We start from the raw sequence: 19,469 nt of genomic DNA, 5'->3' as shown, positions 1-19,469 counted from the left end.
AAATAAACTCAAAATGGATTAACACCTCAATGTAAGACAGGAAGCCATCAAAATCCTCAAGGAGAAAGCAGGCAAAAAACTCTTTGATCTTGGCCGCAGCAACTTCTTACTCAACACATCTCCAGAGGCAAGGGAAACAAAAGCAAAAATGAACTATTGGGACCTCATCAAAATAAAAAGCTTCTGCACAGCGAAGGAAACAATCAGGAAAACTAAAAGGCAACTGACATAATGGGAGAAGATATTTGTAAACGACAAATTAGATAAAGGGTTAGTATCCAAAATCTGTAAAGAACTTATCAAACTCAACACCCAAAAAACAAGTAATCCAGTGAAAAAATGGGCAAAAGACATGAATAGACACTTCTCCAAAGGAGACATCCAGATGGCCAACTGACACATGAAAAAATGTGCAGCATCACTCATCAGGGAAATACAAATCAAAACCACAAAGAGATACCACCTCACACCTGTCAGAATAGCTAACATTAACAACTCAGGCAACAACAGGTGTTGGTGAGGATGTGGACAAAGAGGATCTCTTTTGCATTGCTGGTGGGAATGCAAGCTGGTGCAGTCACTGTGGAAAACAGTATGGAGCTTCCTCAAAAAATTAAAAATAGAACTACCCTATGACCCAGCAATTGCACTACTAGGCATTTATCCAAGAGATACAGGTATGCTGTTTTGAAGGGGCACATGCACCCCAATGTTTATAGCAGCACTATCAACAGTAGCCAAAGTATGCAAAGAGCCCAAATGTCCATTGATGGATGAATGGATAAAGAGATGTGGTATATATACCTAATGGAGTAGTACTGGGCAATCAAAAAGAATGAAATCTTACCATTTGCAACTAGGTGGATGGAACTAGAGGGTATTATGCTATGCAAAATTAGTCAGAGAAAGACAAATATCCTGTGACTTCGCTCATATGAGGACTTTAAGACACAGAACAGGTGAGCATAAGGACAGGGAAGCAAAAATAATATAAAAACAGGGAGGCGGACAAAACATAAGAGACTCTTAAACACGAAGAACAAACAGAGGGTTACTGGATGGGTTGTAGGAGGGGGAATTGGCTTAATGGGTAAGAGGCATTAAGAAATCTACTGAAATCATTGTGCACCATGTGCTAGCTAACTAACTTGGATGTAAATTTAAAAAGTTAAATTAAACTAAAAAAAAAGCTGCTGTAACAGAGAAAAATAAAATAAAAATAAAAATATTAAGAATTAAATGCCACCTGTAAGACTGGGACAGAATATATATGGATATTCAGTGTGCAATAAAGCAATGTATATCCCCAATGTAAGTTTATAAAACGTATTACAGTGCTATGGAATTACAGTATAACTCTATTTTTAGTTAAAAGATGTTCCCATCATTAGTTTTCAAATACGGTTATTAATTTTAAATACCACTGTGTAACTATGTGTCAGTGATTTACATGTGATTTCACGTTTACAATAAACACCCAAGGTCAGTACCCATTTTGTGAGAAAATTAGATTCCGAAATATCACACAGCTAGTAATGGTGAATAGCTGGGAATTCCAGTCCAAATAGGACTCCACAGCCCAGGCTCTTCCTCCCCTTCCACACTAGGCCTTGCCACATCTCATTTAAAAATCAAAAAGCAAGATCCTTACTGTAAACAGTTTGAAGCTCTGCATTTTCTTAGGGCCAAATAAAAGAAACGAGAATAGAGTTTTTCTTCTTTCCTTTGTGGCAAATGAATATCCAATCCAAAAACTGCGTTTACTACATGCCAAAGTTTTAGTTTCCTTTTCAGCAGGCAGTAAGAAAAAAAAAAGCATTTGAGTATGGTAATTACTATTAATACACTACAATTTCAAAATCACATGGCTTGCTTTGAAAGCATACTTTGTACCCCATGCTATGAAATGTTGATGTGAAATTATACATAACCATTAAAGAGAACACAGCACAAAAAGTGGTAAAAATGGTAAAGAAAGTGATATGGAAATAGCTGGCATATATACTTGGTATTACTTGTTTTCTTTTAAAGTTTTTACTCAAAATAGAAAATGCTAATGTGCCATTTGGGGAAAATCCTTTTCAAATTCTGTAAGGAAACAGAGAAACTTTAAAGAAAAAGTAGGTTTTAAAAAAAGAACCAATGCACAAGCTACCACATGGATGAACCTTGAGGACATTATACTAAGTGAATTATGCCAGTCACAGAAAGACAAACACTGTATGATTCCACTTATTTGAGGTATCTGGAGTAGTTAGTGATACTCCCAGAAATAAAAAGAAAATAGGGGATGGGGAGGACATGAGGAGTTAATTGTTCGATTTTCAATTTTGTAAAATGAAGTTATGGAGACTGCTTGCACAATGTGAATACACTGAACACGACTGGATTATACACCTAAAAATAGTTAAGATGGTAAATTTTGTTATGAGTATTTTACCACAATTAAAACATTTTTAAGTCTTAAAAGAAACCAATGGATTATTTTTAGTGTAATACTGATATTGTGACTACGTTGTTTTACAAACAAAACATTCAGTCAGAGATACATACTAACAAGGTGATACTTGGGATGTTCATTCTACAATTTTGTATGTTTGAAACCTTTCCCCCGTGAAATAAAATGAACAAAATAACTCTTCAAAGCAAGGGGAACAATAAAATTTCCTAATCAAGAGAATCATCTATCATAAAAATATTTTATTATAGTTTAAACATGTAAGATGTAACATTTTAGCTACAACTGATAAATGTGACACATCACTTATTTCACTTGAAAGAAAGCTGCTGAAAACCAGCTATGGTTTACTGAGCTTGCATTAGAAAAACTACATGGAGAAAATTACATGAACAGGCTAAAGTTTGCTATGAAAACAATGTTTTTTTTATTAAAGTAATTAAAAGTCAAAAAACAACAACAAAGGGAAATTCCACAACCTTTGCAACTATATAATCTTTATGTAGAAAAACTATAAAGTGACAGTCTGGAAAGCAGCTCCACAATAAACTTAATCCTTACATCAAGAGTAACTAAATTATGGAATCAGTTCACCCAAAAGAAAAGGTCTTGCTATAAAATATTTCAGCTGAGCTGATTTCAACTAGATTATTCTCATTCCTGAAAAATTGTCTTTCCTGATATTTCAAATCAGCAGAGATGTAACGTACAAGAGCCTGTTGAAGTAAAAGGATAAAACAAATATTCCAAGCACAATTACATGTGAAAATGAATGAGGGCATTTTATCTATAGATCTACAAAACTATATAAATAATCAGTTATACACATAACCCATTTACACTGAAGCTCCATGAGGTGGTACTGAATAAACACTGAGGCGTTGAATTTTCAACAATGGAACATGGCTCACTCTGAACAGCAGCACATTCCCACCTTTTAGTCTAGCATCACAACACTTCCCCCTGGGATTTGTATTTGTGTATTTTCTGAGTCCTGGGAAGCTGACAACAAAAATAAAGAAAAAAAGCAAAATGAAAAGAAATGAAATACCCCCTAAAATTTGCCTAAAATCTACATGTGAAATATGAAGAAATCAAGCACTTTGTGAGTTTTTAGTCACGTGTTCTTTTAAACTTGTACTAGTGTCTTCATTAGTATCTGTGCTGAATTTCCTGTAATTAGTTTTTCCATTAAAGTGAAAGAGGAAAACAACAAAGAAAAAAAAGCTCTTATTTTGTAAATGTACAGTCTTAGAATATCGTTACTATTTATTTTTAAAACAGCCTTCTCTGTTGAAGAAATCACACTGATGTGGTCATCAGAATAGCCGAGGTCACTTTGGCGATACAGCGATTTATTTGCTCTCATTTTTTAATAATCATAATGATAGACTATTATGGCCATAAAACTTTTCACAATCTATATGATCATGAAGGCAAATGTGTAGAGAACATGTCTAATATACTTAAATCGATTGGAACTTCTTAAAAATATTTTCAAGAATATTAAATTTTGGGGATAAGTCATAAGCAAGTATTTCTTCTAAGATTCTTTAATTGGGATAAAAATCTCAGGGTTAGCTCACGAATGGTCTGTAACAAAGAAAAATTAGGTCAGCGTAATCTCTGCAAACTTTAGCAGAAAAGCCAAAAACATTCTAAGCATCATAAAAGAGCTTTTTGTTGTTTTAGTCTTTAATCTCTAACTTCTCAACATTTATAGTTTAGAAATGCCCATATGCTTGCTAATGGTAATAAGGAAATACAATGTCAAAGAAAAGATTCACAAACATGATCCTTTTCAATCATAGGTCTCTCTTTGGTAAGAAACAGACCACCATTTATTTGTGTGTTTTCTCTCAGGGTAGGAGAAGGAGATTAAATGGTATTAAACTGGTAAGAAATCCCCGTGTATAAATGTTATTAGGATCGAAGGTAAAGAGATTAAGCCTTTATAAGAAGAGTAGGATCTTCTTTATAAAAAGAGTAGGTAACTCTTACTTGTAGCTATGACAGAGCATCATAACCATCTATTACAGAGCGGAAACAGTCCTGTAACTTGTATAGAAAGCCACCCTACAAACATTTTAGTTAACCTGTGGAAATTTTGCTGTCTAATGAAGAGTGTTCTTTAGATAGGAAACAGATGAATAATATGCTATTTAAAAAATGGTAAACTATCTCCCCCGCTAAGAATTTACCAATTTATGATCCTATTAAATTTTCATAGAATCCATGAAGAATTAAACAGGCTTACTCTAGATATTTTCTTATTAAGTAAAATTGGAAATAACCTATGTAACAATACCATTTGCAATTCCAGGAAAAAAAAAATCCAATCCAATCTAATACACACATTTAGCAAATTTACAGAATACATATTCTATCAAGCCTAAGCAATCCCCTCCCCCAACACACCCAAAAGAATATTTGCTGTATCTGGATCCAAATTAAAGGGACTGCAAACTTCCATTGCAGTAGGAAAACTACTACAAATAAGCACCCAAAACTGATGTAACAATTTCTACTCACTCCTCCTTCCCCAGGGTATTTTTTTTTTAAAGAGAAAAAAATAAACACTCCTTGTAACTTGGCTGGGAAAATCATAACCTGACCAATTACTTATAAAACTATACTAGATACCAACTAATAATGGAATGCCCAAATCACTAGCAACTCAACATTATTGTTCTATTTGCAGAAAAAAGCAATATATAAATTTCCCTTCTCCCAGGCAATGAACAGAGGAGAAAAAATGTGTTGCTTTTAAAATGGCTATATTTGTAGGTTTTTAAAAACCAGCACCAAATGTTCATGTTTAATTATTCTGAGCAACATTTAGGAATTAACATTCCCTAACATTATGGACAAACAAAAGAGTGAAGTGAACAGTAAGGGAGTAACTTTCAAGCAATATTGCATGTTGACAAGAACCATTAAGTAAAACAATCTGGCTCTTTTCTAAAGCTGTATTTTAAGGTTGCCCAGTTTGGAAACAGCATACCTCACTGCTCAGCTAATATACCTACTCTTCAAACCATTGGTATAGCTTATTTTATAACTAGGCAACAGTAAGTAAAACAACTGGAAAATACAGTTTTAAAATCTAACTCAAAACAATCCATTATTAGAACAGTTTTCTACTCTATGAAGGGGGGAAAACATCAAACCACTGCATAAAGTGTCTAAATAAAAACTGAAAAATTCACAAACTGTAGTAGTGTCAGTTCAAGTCTACACAACGCTTTATTACATATTTATAGTAATATTATGATCAACATTACACAAGTTTCCTTATTTCTTCCTCATACTGCAGCAATTATTCCCATTGTATATAGATTTTAACTCTGCAAATTGCTTAAATCAACTTTGCACAATGAATTTACAAACTATTGGATGTTAAGTTTCCTGAAAACTATTTTAAAGTTTTACCTAAAGCTAAACCTAAAATTCAATTCTTAAAAAAACAAAACAAGAAACTAAGGTGCTTTAAACAGAACTTTGTAGAAATACATGAATACAAGCGTTTGAAAGGTAATCTACAGAGGGCTATATAAAAGGGCATTTATCATACAAAAAACTTCGACGGCCAACTCGTTAGAAAATTTCTTTTATAAATAAACTTCTTTCATGATAGAAGATGAGTCAAAAGATGGAGATTTAATTTTCCCCTAAAAATAAGTAGTTGCTCAGGACATAGGCTGAGTATACTGAAATCGTATTGCTTCTTTGAAAAAAGAAAAAATATTGTAGCCAGGCATTCCATTAACAAAAAAGACCATGCCACCTTTACCTAGTCTTTTGATCTCTGGGTACTAGTATTATCCAAGATAACCTCATCAAAGTTGGTTGGCAAGCCTACCAAATAGGAGTCTCAGGTCCCTTAATTTTCATAGTCATCTTAGTAAATATAAAACTTTAGCTACTTGAACAATGGAGCTTATAAAGTGCATTAAGTATAAGAAACACAACCGAAGTGCTAAACTCAGTAGGACTTTAAGGGACTTGATGTCACCAATGGGGCAAAAAAACAACATTATAGTTTTCTGTTCAGATTTTATTTGAAATCTAATTCAAATTGTCAAAGCTACAAAAGGGGGGAAGACATCTGTATTATTTTTGCTAAGTCACAACATCCTAAAACAAAATACTACTACTGCCAGCAGATCCATTATACACATTTCTGATGAAATTCATTAGCACAATAAAAATTTCATCTTGAGAAACAGCCACAATGAAAGTAATTTATACAATATAAAACAATGACAGGTCTACAGATGTAGTTACTCATGAGTTTACACATGCATTCACAAACAAATAAACAAAAAATCCAGGAATGCTCTTTCATTTGATTTTTTGTTTTTTTTTTTTAAAAAAACAGACCATTCAGGCACAAAACAAAATTGCATTTCCAATAAGTGACAGCATCTTAAAGATTTATGTCAGTGTTTGTTTTTCTTTGACTTTTTATGAGACCTGTGTGGAGATCGGGACTGAGATCTGGATTTCTTCCCTGACTTTTTAGGGGATCTAGACCGTGATCGCCTAGACCTTTTAGGTGTCCTGGAACCAGATGGTGATCTGTGGAAACAAATGAAAACAATTTATCAAAGTACTCATGTGATCAAAATGGACCATCCTTCAATTACCTAAAATGATCTTTAACAGAGCACAAAGTCAGAAATAAAACAGGTTGTAAACTTCCCAAATTTACACTTTGCCTACTTTACAGAAACACACATACACACAAGTTTGCACCTCCGGTGTGCCAGCACCCATGATTATCAGTGGTGCGCTTGCTTACGAAGACAAAATCTTGAGCCCCACCACTGTTCTATTTAATCAAAATCCCAAGAGGTAAGGACTGGGAATTTGCATTTTTAACAAGCTCCCCAGGTTACTAATATACCCCCAAAGTCTGAACCTCTAAATCTACAAGATAAAGTTCAAAATGGCATCTAAAATCATTCACACAATTTTTAAAGCATAGCAGCTCTGCAGCCTATCTTCTTGAAGGAAAAGCACCAACTACTGCATATCATTAAGGAAATCATTTAAGACACCATAATTCTGTACGCGCAGTTCATGAAGATTACCAAAACTAATAAATGTACTTTATATATATATATATGCAAGTACCACTTAGAAAAGGAGAAACATATCTCTTTTATAAAGAATTTACTAAAAATGGTTACAATAATAAAGTTTTAGGACATAAAGCAGTTTTAGTTCACAGGAAAATTCCACTATGTAACACCAGATGAATAAAACATTTCTTAACCATTTTTCTAGAACTACAAGGAAAAGAAGTATGTAACACACTAAAACTACACACTGAAGAATGGTATTTAATTCCACAAGTCTCTACCCAAGAACTTGCTAATAAGATGCAGGGGCAGGAGGAAGGGGGTAATGTATTTTTCTTTCAGCCTTGACCAAATCAAAGAATATTCTATAGAAACTGAAGAACAAAATGAAAAGTAAAGCAGCTATCCCTAGTCCACAGAGAACACTGGATGTAATGTTTAAAATTCTTGGCTGGTCTTTACTTGTTGGAAGCCTTCTTATGCTTTAAGTCATTATGAGACTGGGGTGGGGAGGTGGGAAGGAATAATCTAAAATGAAAGTATACTTCTCTGGTTTTCTAACACCCTTTAAAAAAATGGCTGCCAGTGAAATTATTTTCAAAAGCTGGTAAAATGACAAGGAAACCGGCATTTGAATTATTACCAAAAAATTAACTGCATTTACCTTTTGGCCTTTTTGCTAACATCTCTAGGAGAATCTTTGTGAGATGACCTGGACCGTGAGCTCTCTTTATGAGATCTTTCTGAACGCTCTGATCGCTCCGATTTGGGTGAAGGGGATTTCACTCGTCTACCACTGCTACTTCGAGATGGGCTTGGGGATGTGCTGTGTCGCCTCTTCCTATGGAACAAAGCCGCCAAAACATTACATAAGTGAGCAAAGGATCAAGTATTCATTTTCCTTCTACTGAATTAGCGATTTATTCCTATCAGTTTATACTAACTTTATTTTCACTTAACCTTATTAATGTTATTTTCCAACAACATTCAAAGCCCTTTATAAAGAATATCTTAAAGATAGGTTCATCAACATGAATGGAACTAGGGTGTATTATGCTAAGCAAAATAAGTCAGTCAGAGAAAGATAAATGTCATGTGATTTCACTCATGTGGAATTTAAGAAACAAAACAGATGAACATTGGGGAAAGGAAGGAAAAACAAGATAAAAACAGAGAGGGAGGCAAATCATAACAGACTCTTAAATACAGAGAACTGAGGGTTGCTAGAGGGGAGGTGGGGGCGGATGGGCTAAAATGGGTGATGAGCATTAAGGAGGGCACTTGTTGGGATGAACCCTGGGTGTTAGATATAAGTGATGAATCACTAAATTCTGCTCCTGAAACCATTATTGCACTATATGTTAATTAGCGTGGATTTAAATAAAATTATAAATTAATTAAATATAGGTTGATCAAAACAAATACTGAACTCAACTAAGTTCAATTGTCTTTTTCTATGAGACACTGAAACAATGGATAAAATTTCATTAAGGTCTCTGATGAGGTGTTTTTTAAACACTTTACTTATTTATTCATTCATTCATTTTTAAAGCTTATTTATTTTGAGCAGGGCTTGAACCCACAAACCATGAGATCATTACCTGAGCCAAAACTAAGAATCAGACACTTAACTGAATGAGCCACCAGGTGCCCCAAATAACAGTGTTCTTTTTTTTTTAAAATGTTAGTTCTCCAATCTTGAAACTTATTGTGGTTATGTAAGAAAATGGGGCATCATGTTGGCAAGTTACTTTTTTTTTTTTTTTAAATGTTAATTTATTTTTGAGAGAGAGAGACAGAGAGACAGAGACAGAGCATGAGCTGGGGAAGGGGCAGACAGAGGGAGACACAGAATCCAAAGCAGGCTCCAGGCTCTGAGCTGTCAGCACAGAGACGGATGTGGGGCTCGAACTCACAAGCTGCAAAATCATGACCTGAGCCGAAGTCGGATGCTCAACCGACTGAGCCATCCAGGAACCCCAGCAAGTTACTCTTAAATGGTTGGGAGGAGGGGAAAGGAAGGGGAAAAAAAATAAAGCAAAAGTAGAAATATTTCAACATTTGGAGAGTGTGCGTGAAGGATATCTGGGAATTCTTTATACTATCCTTGCAACTTTTCTATGAATCAAAAAATGTATCAAAAAAATAAATACAAGACAAACAAATGGTAAATTTAGCATTTAACCAATTAGTATACCTATGTTATTTGTAACTATCTGTAGAGTAAGCCAGAATTTTTTAAATTTGCATTCACTTGGTTTTTATTAGGAAAATCTCAGTTCTGTTACTAAAGCAATTTTCTCTATTAAATGAGACATTTAGGAACTGAAAGTAAAATAAAAACTAAAAAGAAGTGATTTTGATTAGAATGAAGACTTAAAATGAGGAGCAAGTCCCTATGGTCCAGGTACACAAACTCCTTTTAGATAGGATTGGGAGATTCAACTTTTCAAAGGCAGCAGCCTCAACTCAGAAGAAATGCTTATACCAGAGACAAGCAAGATATAGCAAGCTGTTTAGTTATTTAAGCCTTAGGTCTGATACCTAATACAGTAACTGAATTCTTGCACTTAACTAAGGCTAAGGTACCATACGACCCACGTAGAGGGATGATGTCCCAGTTAGCTAAGCCAAGTGCCAGCTAACTGCCCCATTTCTCAGCTAATTCCGCCTCCTGCAGGCAGGAGCCAAACACATTTATCATGAAAAAATACTTTTCTAGTTTGTTGGCATCGGTGATGAAAACATTACAAAATGAAACATCATTTCAAAACTTGAAACCAGCATAGGAACTGAGTGAGAAATGTTATACCTTTCTTTCCTTGTTGGAGTACATTCATCTTTCTCCTTCTTGTCTTTGGATCGAGATTCCAATTTTTCTTTATCCTTTTTATCTCTTTCTCGTTCTCTTTCTAATTCTTTCTCTTTCTCCTGTTTTATTTTTTTTTAAAAAAGAATAGTTAGTCATTAAAAAATACCAATCTGGGTTAATCTCATTTATGCAACAATATTTTAACCACTTTTTAAAATCACTACTGAAGGTACAATGCCATTTTTTAAAAAATACCTACTCTTCCAGAAAAAGTAGTCATTTCTTCTTACACTGAGTGAAAATACTAATACCAGTGACAGCAGCTAAACGGTTGAATTCCTACCACAGACCAATTACTAAACAACTTGCCATATACCATTTCATGTAACACTTCAAAACAGAAAATAGAAATTTGCTATTACCCTCATTCTAAAGATGAAAAATGACACTCAGAAAGGTTAAGTACCATGCTCATAGTCATAATGGATGGAGAAGTCAGGATCTGAGTCTAAACTCTACAGCCAGCCAGTGCTCTTAACTACTCCCTCTGTCCCTCCACTTAAAAAAAAAAAAAAAAAAAAAAAAAAAAACAAGGAAAAAGGTAAGAGACTGGCCTTTCTATCTTAGACTCCTACAGCAAGTTGATTTAATCAAAAGAGAGCTCTTTCCAAGCAAAAGGCTTAAAAGGAAATATAGCTATTCACAATAATCATCCATCAGAAAATCTTAATTAGTAACAAGTACCATTTGTACTGGAAATTTTAAATCCTAACTTCTACAAGTACAAAATGACTATATGACTTTATATAAACCAGAAAGATGACCTATCTGCTTATCCCCACTGCTACTACTGCCACTTCTCACTTGAAATTATGACTTCTGTTGATAAAATAATTAAGGGAGTGGCTACAATGAACCGACAAAGCCAACTTAGGTCTTCATTACCAGGAATTGAATCTCTCTACGATTTGTATGCATCAAGAAAGCTACCTGGGTAACTGATAAAATGCCTATACCAGATGTTGCAAACATTTTCTGCAAAGAGTCATAGAGTAAGTATTTTCTGCTCTATGGGCCACACAGGATCTCTGTCCTAAGTATTCAACTCTGTCATGATAGTCCAAAAGCTTGAAAGGGCATGGATGTGTTCCAACAAGCTGATTTATGATGAGGTGATGAGTCTGCTGACCCTCAGTATATACCTTCAAGAAACACATCCTTCTCTCCAATTACAATCATAGAATGCAGAGAGTAAAATGGTAATATAGGTATTACTACCATCAGGACCAGTGAGTATCTCAAAGTATAGTCTTAAATGCAGATCAAATCCCTGCCACCAACTCCAAAGGGACTCTTGGGGTACAGATACATCTTTTTAAAAATCTCATTTTTCTTTTTTTGAAATACAACTAGAGTACAGATTTAAAAAGTGATGCTGAGGGGGCGCCTGGATGGCTCAGTTGATAAAGCATCCACCTTCAGCTCAGATCATGAACTCACAGTTCATGGGTTTGAGCCCCACGTCGGGCTCTGTGTTGACAGCTCAGACCTGGAGCCTGCTTTGGATTCTGTGTCTCTCTCGCTCTCTGTTCCTCCCCCACCTGCACTCTGTTTCTCTCTCTCAAAAATAAATAAAGATTTTTAAAAATCAGAAAATGAATAAATAGATAGACAGATAGATAGATAGATAGATAGATATTGATGCTGAGGACACTGTCTTCGTCTGGTAATCTGTAGGATATATTTTCCTGATTGAAATACTTAAAATATTTTGAACAATTTAATCCAAAAAAAAAGTAATTAAAATCCAATTTAAAAAGTAGCGATTATCTCACAGTCCTGCAAAATTGGGACTATCAACCTAGTTTCACAGAGAAAAGCAGGCCTCTGGGACTTGCCTGGGAGCACACAGCAAAAGGTGGCCCCAGGAGTGCACAGGTCTGTGTGGCACCAAAGCTACTTTACCATAGTGCTGCTCCTCTCACTGGTTCTACACCATTAATAGTTTTAGTGAGTCTAAGTTCTAGTGTTCTAGTCTAGCCTTTTCTTTTCTTTCTCTCTATATAGTCTTTTCTACAATGACAATCAAGGTAAAACTTAATAGCAGTCCCAATAAAATTCCTGGGTTCTTTCAACCATTAACAAATGGGCTTTCTTGTTCTAAATTCTCTGTATATCGCCACAAATTTTTTATGTACTCGAGTTCACCAATGAAGTATGTTACCCCTTGGTGTCCTTCTTTGTAAACAATGGAAAAGGAGTCCTAAATGAACGTCCCAAATTCTAAGTCCATCTTTATCTCTGTGCCACTTCTCAGGGGGTTGTTGGTGTTTTACTGTCACAAATGTTGGCACTTCATATAAGGTCTTCCAGCTTTGAAAGCATGGAATTTCTAGTCCACAGGTAGTATATCCAGAATAAAATGGTGCGCTATTGCTTTCAGACCCTTTCCCAAGTTGAAATGATTGCAAAACATCAAATTTCTAGTGTTCCTGTCTACCAGTATTCAGCATTTGCACATCAAAGGATATAATTTGAGATATACTTTTCCTTTAGTGTACTAATATACCAAAATTCTAGGTAGTCAAACACATTACTTCAGAAAATACGCATTACTGAGTACACTTATTCCTTACTCGTTGAAGAAGTTTATCTCTGTAGTGTTCTACTTGCTCCTGAAAGCTCTGGCCTGGTTTTTTAGGTCTTTTTCCAGATTCCAATTCATCCTGAAACTTCATAACTTTGAGCTGTGAAATAAGACATTTTAAAAATAAATCTTTTCATCATTATAGCTTTCAAGCAGTGCTTTGGTCCTTTAAAAAATTCCTTTTTTCTTTGAAATAAATGTGTAAAAAGGAAAAATATAAACACAGCAAAGCAATATCTGATTGGGACTCAGTCAAAATATAACATCAACATAAAGCTCCCTTATCTGAAGACCATTTGGCAGACAAGCCCAACCATGCAGGATTCAAGCAATCAGGCATGGGCCCACAGGCTCTCTGCACAGCCACATGAGAGGACTCAAAAACCATGAACTATATATAGTTCAGACCCTTAAGAACCTACTTATTATCTCAACACAACGATAATGAATTTGCTATCTGGCTCCCCAAATGTGAGAGGCAAGGGTGCTATACAGGCAAGCATACTTCCAACAAGATATGACAGCCAGCAGGACACAAGATATTTTTTTTAAAGCATTCTTTACAGTTCATGTAGGACCAAACACAGAACTACAGAATTTGAATGTTTCACTCTATTTATAGTACAATGTAATCACTGAATATCAAGACATCAAGGAAAGGTTAAATCATATCAGAATATACTTAAGATAGTAAGAATATGTACTAATAAAAAAACTCAGAAACACTTCCATTTCTTGTAATTTATACACAAGCAGAAAACCATTTGTATAAAACATCCAATACAGCATTGTGTGTATGTATAATATATATTCCACACTTTAATTATGTTAATACAGTTATACAGTAATACATATATATTTGTATGTACACATATATAAAAATGTTTTATTACATAAAGATATCTATATATAACCTTATTAAACGAAGGGAGAACAAGTAAGATGAAATACATGAGGACTCAGGCTGTTGGAGGTGGAAATGGAAAGCACATGGATCCACCGGTTGCAGCGTCAAACCTGCCCACCCTATGTCATCCGAAGAGGGGAAGAAAACACTCTGGCCTGACAGGATTATTGTATATGCAAACATCTTAACCTATTTTACTGAGCACTGATAGGTCCTTTAAATGAACTAAATACTACTATAAATATTATGAGGCTTTCCCATAGAATGGGAACAAACTACAAAAACTTCCTTCCATTCAAAGTATTATTTTCACTATTTTTGACTTGATGAACATTTCTCATAAATTCCCCAATTTTTGCCCTTTTTCTATCAGGGTAAATAGAACATCTTAAAACTATCCAGTAGTCTGTTTTGGCATTTAAACGGTATAACTTCATTATCAAGAAAATATATTTTTATTTAGCTCCAGAAAGGCAGAGTTCAGTAAGCTTGGGAGGAGTTCTGAGAGTTAAGAAGGGGCATGTGCAACTTGGAAAAAAAGAAATCCACAGGTCGAGTGAGGTCACTGATATAGTCCCCTAAAAAATTTGTCAACAAGGGCGCCCTAGCTGACTCAATTGGTTAAACATCCAACTCCTCATTTCGGCTCACAGTTCATGAGTTCAAGCCCCACACTGGGCTCCACAATGACAGTGCAGTGCCTGCTTGGGATTCTCTCCCTTCCTCTGTCTCTCCCCTGCTTGAGCTCCCCACCATCCCCTGAGTAAAAGAAATAATTTTTTTTAATTGGTAAAGATTGTATATAAAAAAATATATCCAACATGTTAACTCTGAAAATCCCTCCTCTTCACTTATTACAGACAGTATACTGATTCTGTGTAAGGTTAAAATGAAATACTTTCCCTGTTAACAGTTACTTTGGCTTAATGGTATCTGAGAAAGAGTTGGGCAAAAACTTGTACCAGCCCAACAGTGATTAGAGAACTGGAAATAAGGTAATTACTATGGTGGGAATTATAAATTAGTAAGAGGAACAGTGCTGATACATAGCAGACATCCAAAATACTGTTAAATCAATGGACAAAGTATTAAAATACACTCTCAGATATACTTCTGAGACTCTGGACTGACTGCTACACTAACATTTACTACTGGGAATGTTTCATCACCTTGAGACAAGGAATAAGGAAGTTTCCCATTACAATACCCTTCCCTCTGATAGGTCTCCTTTTGGTAATTTAAAAAAAAAAAAAAAAGGCATTAAAAAGGACAGGGGACTGAGGGAGGGAAAAGTCAGGTTGAGATAGTTTGGACTCATTCCCATAAGTTTTTCCCCCTTCTTACTGCTAAGTCTCACTTAATGTCTACTCTCCCCACTGAAATAAAATGCAGATGTAACCTAAAGGTGCCAGAAAATAGCTCACTTTTCCTCGTTACATACTATGTACACTCAAATGTAATAATTTTATAATGCCAGTGTAATCTATTCTTAAAATCAGTATCTTCAAAAGATCTCCCCTGTGCCAGGCACTGGATTTATGATGATGAACAGACAACAGACATGGTTCTTTCCCCTCATGTAAATCAGCACCTAGTAGGGACTAGAAACATTAAACAAGCAAGCTAAAACAAAATAAAACACACACCACAGTACATGTAAAATAACGAGAGAGATAAATAGGGATAAGTAAGCAAATGCACAAGTGTAAGAAAAGGATAGCAGGAGAGAAGAAATGCTTGAACTAAGAGGTCTGTAGGAAGTCAGCTGGTATGAAGGTTTCTAGGCACCGAGAAAATGCACAAAGGAATGATGCCAAGAGGGAGCCTAGGTCAGTGGAAAAGTGAAAGAAGGCCAGTGAAATAGTTTCAACTTCACTGAAATACTGACCTCAATTTCACGAAGTTTAGCTCGTTTTTCCTCACTCATTTCAGAGTACTTGGAAAACTTAGACTCCGTCATTTCTTCTTTGATTGGATTAGAGTACAAATGATGTTCTTCTGATTTGGAACTCTGAGTATCTTCTTCATCCTCACTTTCTTCTTCTTGACTTTGGAAATAAGCAGAATATATCGTATGTCAAGACAGAAAAAAATGTTACATTTTACAGTTTGGCTTTTTTTATTTTTCACTGTCTTAGTCTGTAAATAGTGTTAACAAAACAGGACAATTCATCACTAAAACGTTTTTATAAAATATTTTATCAAATAGACAATTCTATAAAACTCTTCTGTTTCTTCCACATAAAAAGTTTGAGCTTCAACATAATCATTTAAAAACAACTTCTATGTTATCTACAACATTCTACAACTTTCCTTGCAGTGTTAAGTCAAATGAATAATCAATGATTCCCTATACTTTCCAGTTCAGAGTGATTTCAGAACACTTCATGTTAAAAAGGCCAAATGTTTACCCTTTTTTCAGCAGAGCCTATACACTATAAAATACATCAGTCTGTGTCATACATAGTTAACTAAGAAACAAGGTAGTAGGTAAAGACCTTATCTGATTAGTACATAATCCCAGGAATAAATGTGTAAATTTTAAATATTATCACATATTAGTACTCAATATCATAGTTGATTCTGAAAATTATACTGTTAGAATCTATGTCAGATAAGAAGAAAATGAAAAACTAAGGGACTACCATGGTAAGGATACAAAGAGGAAAAATTCTCCTATCCTTCCAGAGCAATACAGTGCAAAGAGGCAGGCAACTATTGTAAAGTTGGTCTTGTTTATATGTTTTCTATATATAGAGAAAGGATCTAGATGACTAGATACCAAACATTAACCATATTATTTACTTTTAATATAAGTTATACTTGATAATTTAAGACACATATTTATTTTATGATTTCTATTTTAATTTTGCAGTCCCTGAGCAGTCCATTCTAACTGGTTTTGATTTTAGCTCTTAGTTACCAGTTCTAGGTAACCAGGACTTATTCTTTTAAAGAAATGGAAATTCAAGTCTATAAAACCATACAGAATTCATCATAAATGAAATTAAATTACTATTTGGAAGTTTTCTACAAAGAGTAGTGCTATGTATTTTTTTAATCACTTTTCTGCCATAAAAAATAATTACTAGTTTCAAAAAAGCATTTTGGATTCAGCCACTAGAGAGCAGTAGTGAGGCATAAAAAAATTTCAAGGACCAGAAAGTTGTATGTGAAAATTATCTTTGCCTTGCTTTATACTTCCATAAAGTTATTTTTATGTTACCGTGATTTATTTAGAGCTCTTAAGGAAAATAAAAATTACATTTCCAGTGATCCATGCCTCACTGTATTCTACTGACTCTATTCTCACTGATTATTTTACTTTCAACACTGAAATGCAGTCATAATCCAAACATTAACACTAATATCAAATTTACGCAAAAAAAGTTAATACCTATAGAAACAAAACAAACTGAAGAAACATTTGAGTTCTGCAATGGCCTTTTATACCCTTCCTTTCCCCTAAATTAATTATCTCATGAATTAACACATGTATTTTAAGCCAGTGATGCTACAATAGTCAGAGCTGTTAATAATGTGGTACTGTAGACATTAAAAAGGTTAAAGCACTATTTTAAAGCAAACTGGACTATCCCAATTCCTGTATTCTTCAACAGCCTTGGAGAGGTATTTCCATCAGCAAACCACATCTATATTTTGTTAATATTCCATCATCATCATTGCTGACTTGTTCTGATCACACCAATGTTTCTGGAAAGACATCACTGATGTGAAGTTTTCCTCAGTATATCAAACTGTGTTCCCACAATCACATTTCTTTAACAACAATCTAAATGCTACTAATATCCATTTACTGAATCCATACAATGCCCAAACTGTGCTGGGACACAAAAGGGACTTTTTCCCTTTGTTCACTCTTCCATTTGAGAAGGATAAAAGAACAAAGATTTTTTCTTTCTTTTTTGTTTTTTTAAGCAGAAACCTCTGCTTTGTGTTCTTGAGGTCATCTGTTCTCCTATTTAAAAAAAATTAATTTCCTTTGCAATGATTTAAAAAGCTGTCAGGTTCTACCTAAAATCTACTAATACAAACTTGCTGGAGAATCTGGGAGCAAGATTCCTATAATCGCATTCAGTATGCAAAAACAATCTTGAGGTGATTACCAAAAAGCAAACTTTGAAATTATAATTTCTCTACATGTTAAAGGAAAGCTTTTTTTAATTCATTCTTAGTTCTTCTGAGATGTTTACATTTTTTTTTATGTTTATTTATTTTAAGAGAGAGAACAAGAAAGCTCATGCAACCAGGGGAGGGGCAGAGAGAAAAGAAGAGAATCCCAAGCAGGCTCCACACCCAGTGCAGAGCCAACACAGGACTCGGGGCTTGATCTCAGGACAGTGAGATCACGACCTGAGCCAAAACCAAGAGTGGAACTTTTAACCAAATAAGCCACCCAGGCACCCGTTTACATTTAAATAACATAACAGAATAGCCATAATGCACTGCTTTTCTTAGCAATGTACAATCCAAATAAAAAGCAGCATAATTTCCCATTCACATTTTAAAAATCACTTTCTGTAAAGCCAAAACAGTATTTCATGACAAAGATTTGAAATAAATGCAGTTGACCATTTAGTAACTACCAAGTGAGAATATATAAACCTAGCATTGAAAAATCAACTCAGAAGCAAAGGGAAACGAGGTACATCAGACCAGAAACCAAAAGCTCTTTATTCACTGGAAAAACAATGAAGAACTAAAAATGATCCTCCCAACAAGGTTTTAAAGAGTGAAGTTTTCCTCTTCACTATTATTTCAAGCATACCTCTTAATGAAAAAGGGAGCTTATATATAATAAGAAACTGAGTAAGTTCAAAACTTAGATTCTTACTTTTGATTTTCTTCTTCTTCTGATTCTTCATGCTGGTCAAATAACTCCCATTTAGAAGTTGTTACAGCTAAAGGGAAGGAAAAGGATGTAATTCCATTAAGGTAAATTAGCATTTTGCAGTAGTATAGTAGAAGCCCAGCTCTAGAATTCGAAGTTTGTATTACAGAAATTATCTGCCAATTATCTCTTCTTTGAAAACCATTTTTATGTGCTATATTTCTTTCCTCACACCTATGCTATAATTTTATTCAAATTCATGAAGTGACAAATAATGTTATCATTTTTATTTGTGTGCTGAATGGTTAAGATTTATTCATTAGAACCTACAAATATTAACAATTACATACTATAAGCACTTAAGGACATGAATCCAAGTAAGTATGAAAGGCAGGTCTAAACTGCATCTAAAAAGTCAAGCATTATGGGAGGATCAAAGCCTGGTTTCTCTGAAACTGACCTCTAAGTAGATTTCCAAATAGGTGTAACTTCCATCTACATTTTCTACTGAAATGCCTTACCCTGAAAGGTATTAGTGGTTTCTTTGATTACTCGCAAAGCATCCAAACTGAAAGATGTACAAAAATTGTAACAACAACCATAATGAAAACTTAGCCACTAGACATAAAATATAGTAACTCCGGGTCTTAAAGTTGAAATGTTGTAAAACATAAAAAGAAAACATACACACACATACACACCAATA

General features: G+C 34.5%; 1 protein-coding gene across 3 annotated transcripts in view; it reads right to left on the bottom strand.

Moving 5' to 3' along the window:
* Positions 1 to 2,861: 2,861 nt before the first annotated feature.
* Positions 2,862 to 19,469, bottom strand: part of U2SURP (U2 snRNP associated SURP domain containing) — a 56,422-nt gene continuing 39,814 nt past the window's right edge. For all 3 annotated transcript variants that reach the window (XM_040480396.1, XM_040480395.1, XM_040480397.1), the window contains 6 exons: positions 18,767 to 18,833; positions 15,800 to 15,959; positions 12,994 to 13,104; positions 10,358 to 10,476; positions 8,210 to 8,386; positions 2,862 to 7,039 (listed from right to left, as the gene is read on the bottom strand). In XM_040480396.1, coding sequence (XP_040336330.1) covers positions 6,901 to 7,039; positions 8,210 to 8,386; positions 10,358 to 10,476; positions 12,994 to 13,104; positions 15,800 to 15,959; positions 18,767 to 18,833 — 773 coding nt within the window. In that variant the 3' untranslated portion in view covers positions 2,862 to 6,900. The remainder of the gene's footprint in view (positions 7,040 to 8,209; positions 8,387 to 10,357; positions 10,477 to 12,993; positions 13,105 to 15,799; positions 15,960 to 18,766; positions 18,834 to 19,469) is intronic.

Source organism: Herpailurus yagouaroundi, unplaced genomic scaffold (assembly GCF_014898765.1).
Source record: "Herpailurus yagouaroundi ecotype Mexico unplaced genomic scaffold, PumYag 159, whole genome shotgun sequence".
Classification (NCBI taxonomy): domain Eukaryota; kingdom Metazoa; phylum Chordata; class Mammalia; order Carnivora; family Felidae; genus Herpailurus; species Herpailurus yagouaroundi.
Note: the sequence above shows the minus strand (reverse complement) of the source record. Positions and strands in the feature narration are given on the sequence as shown.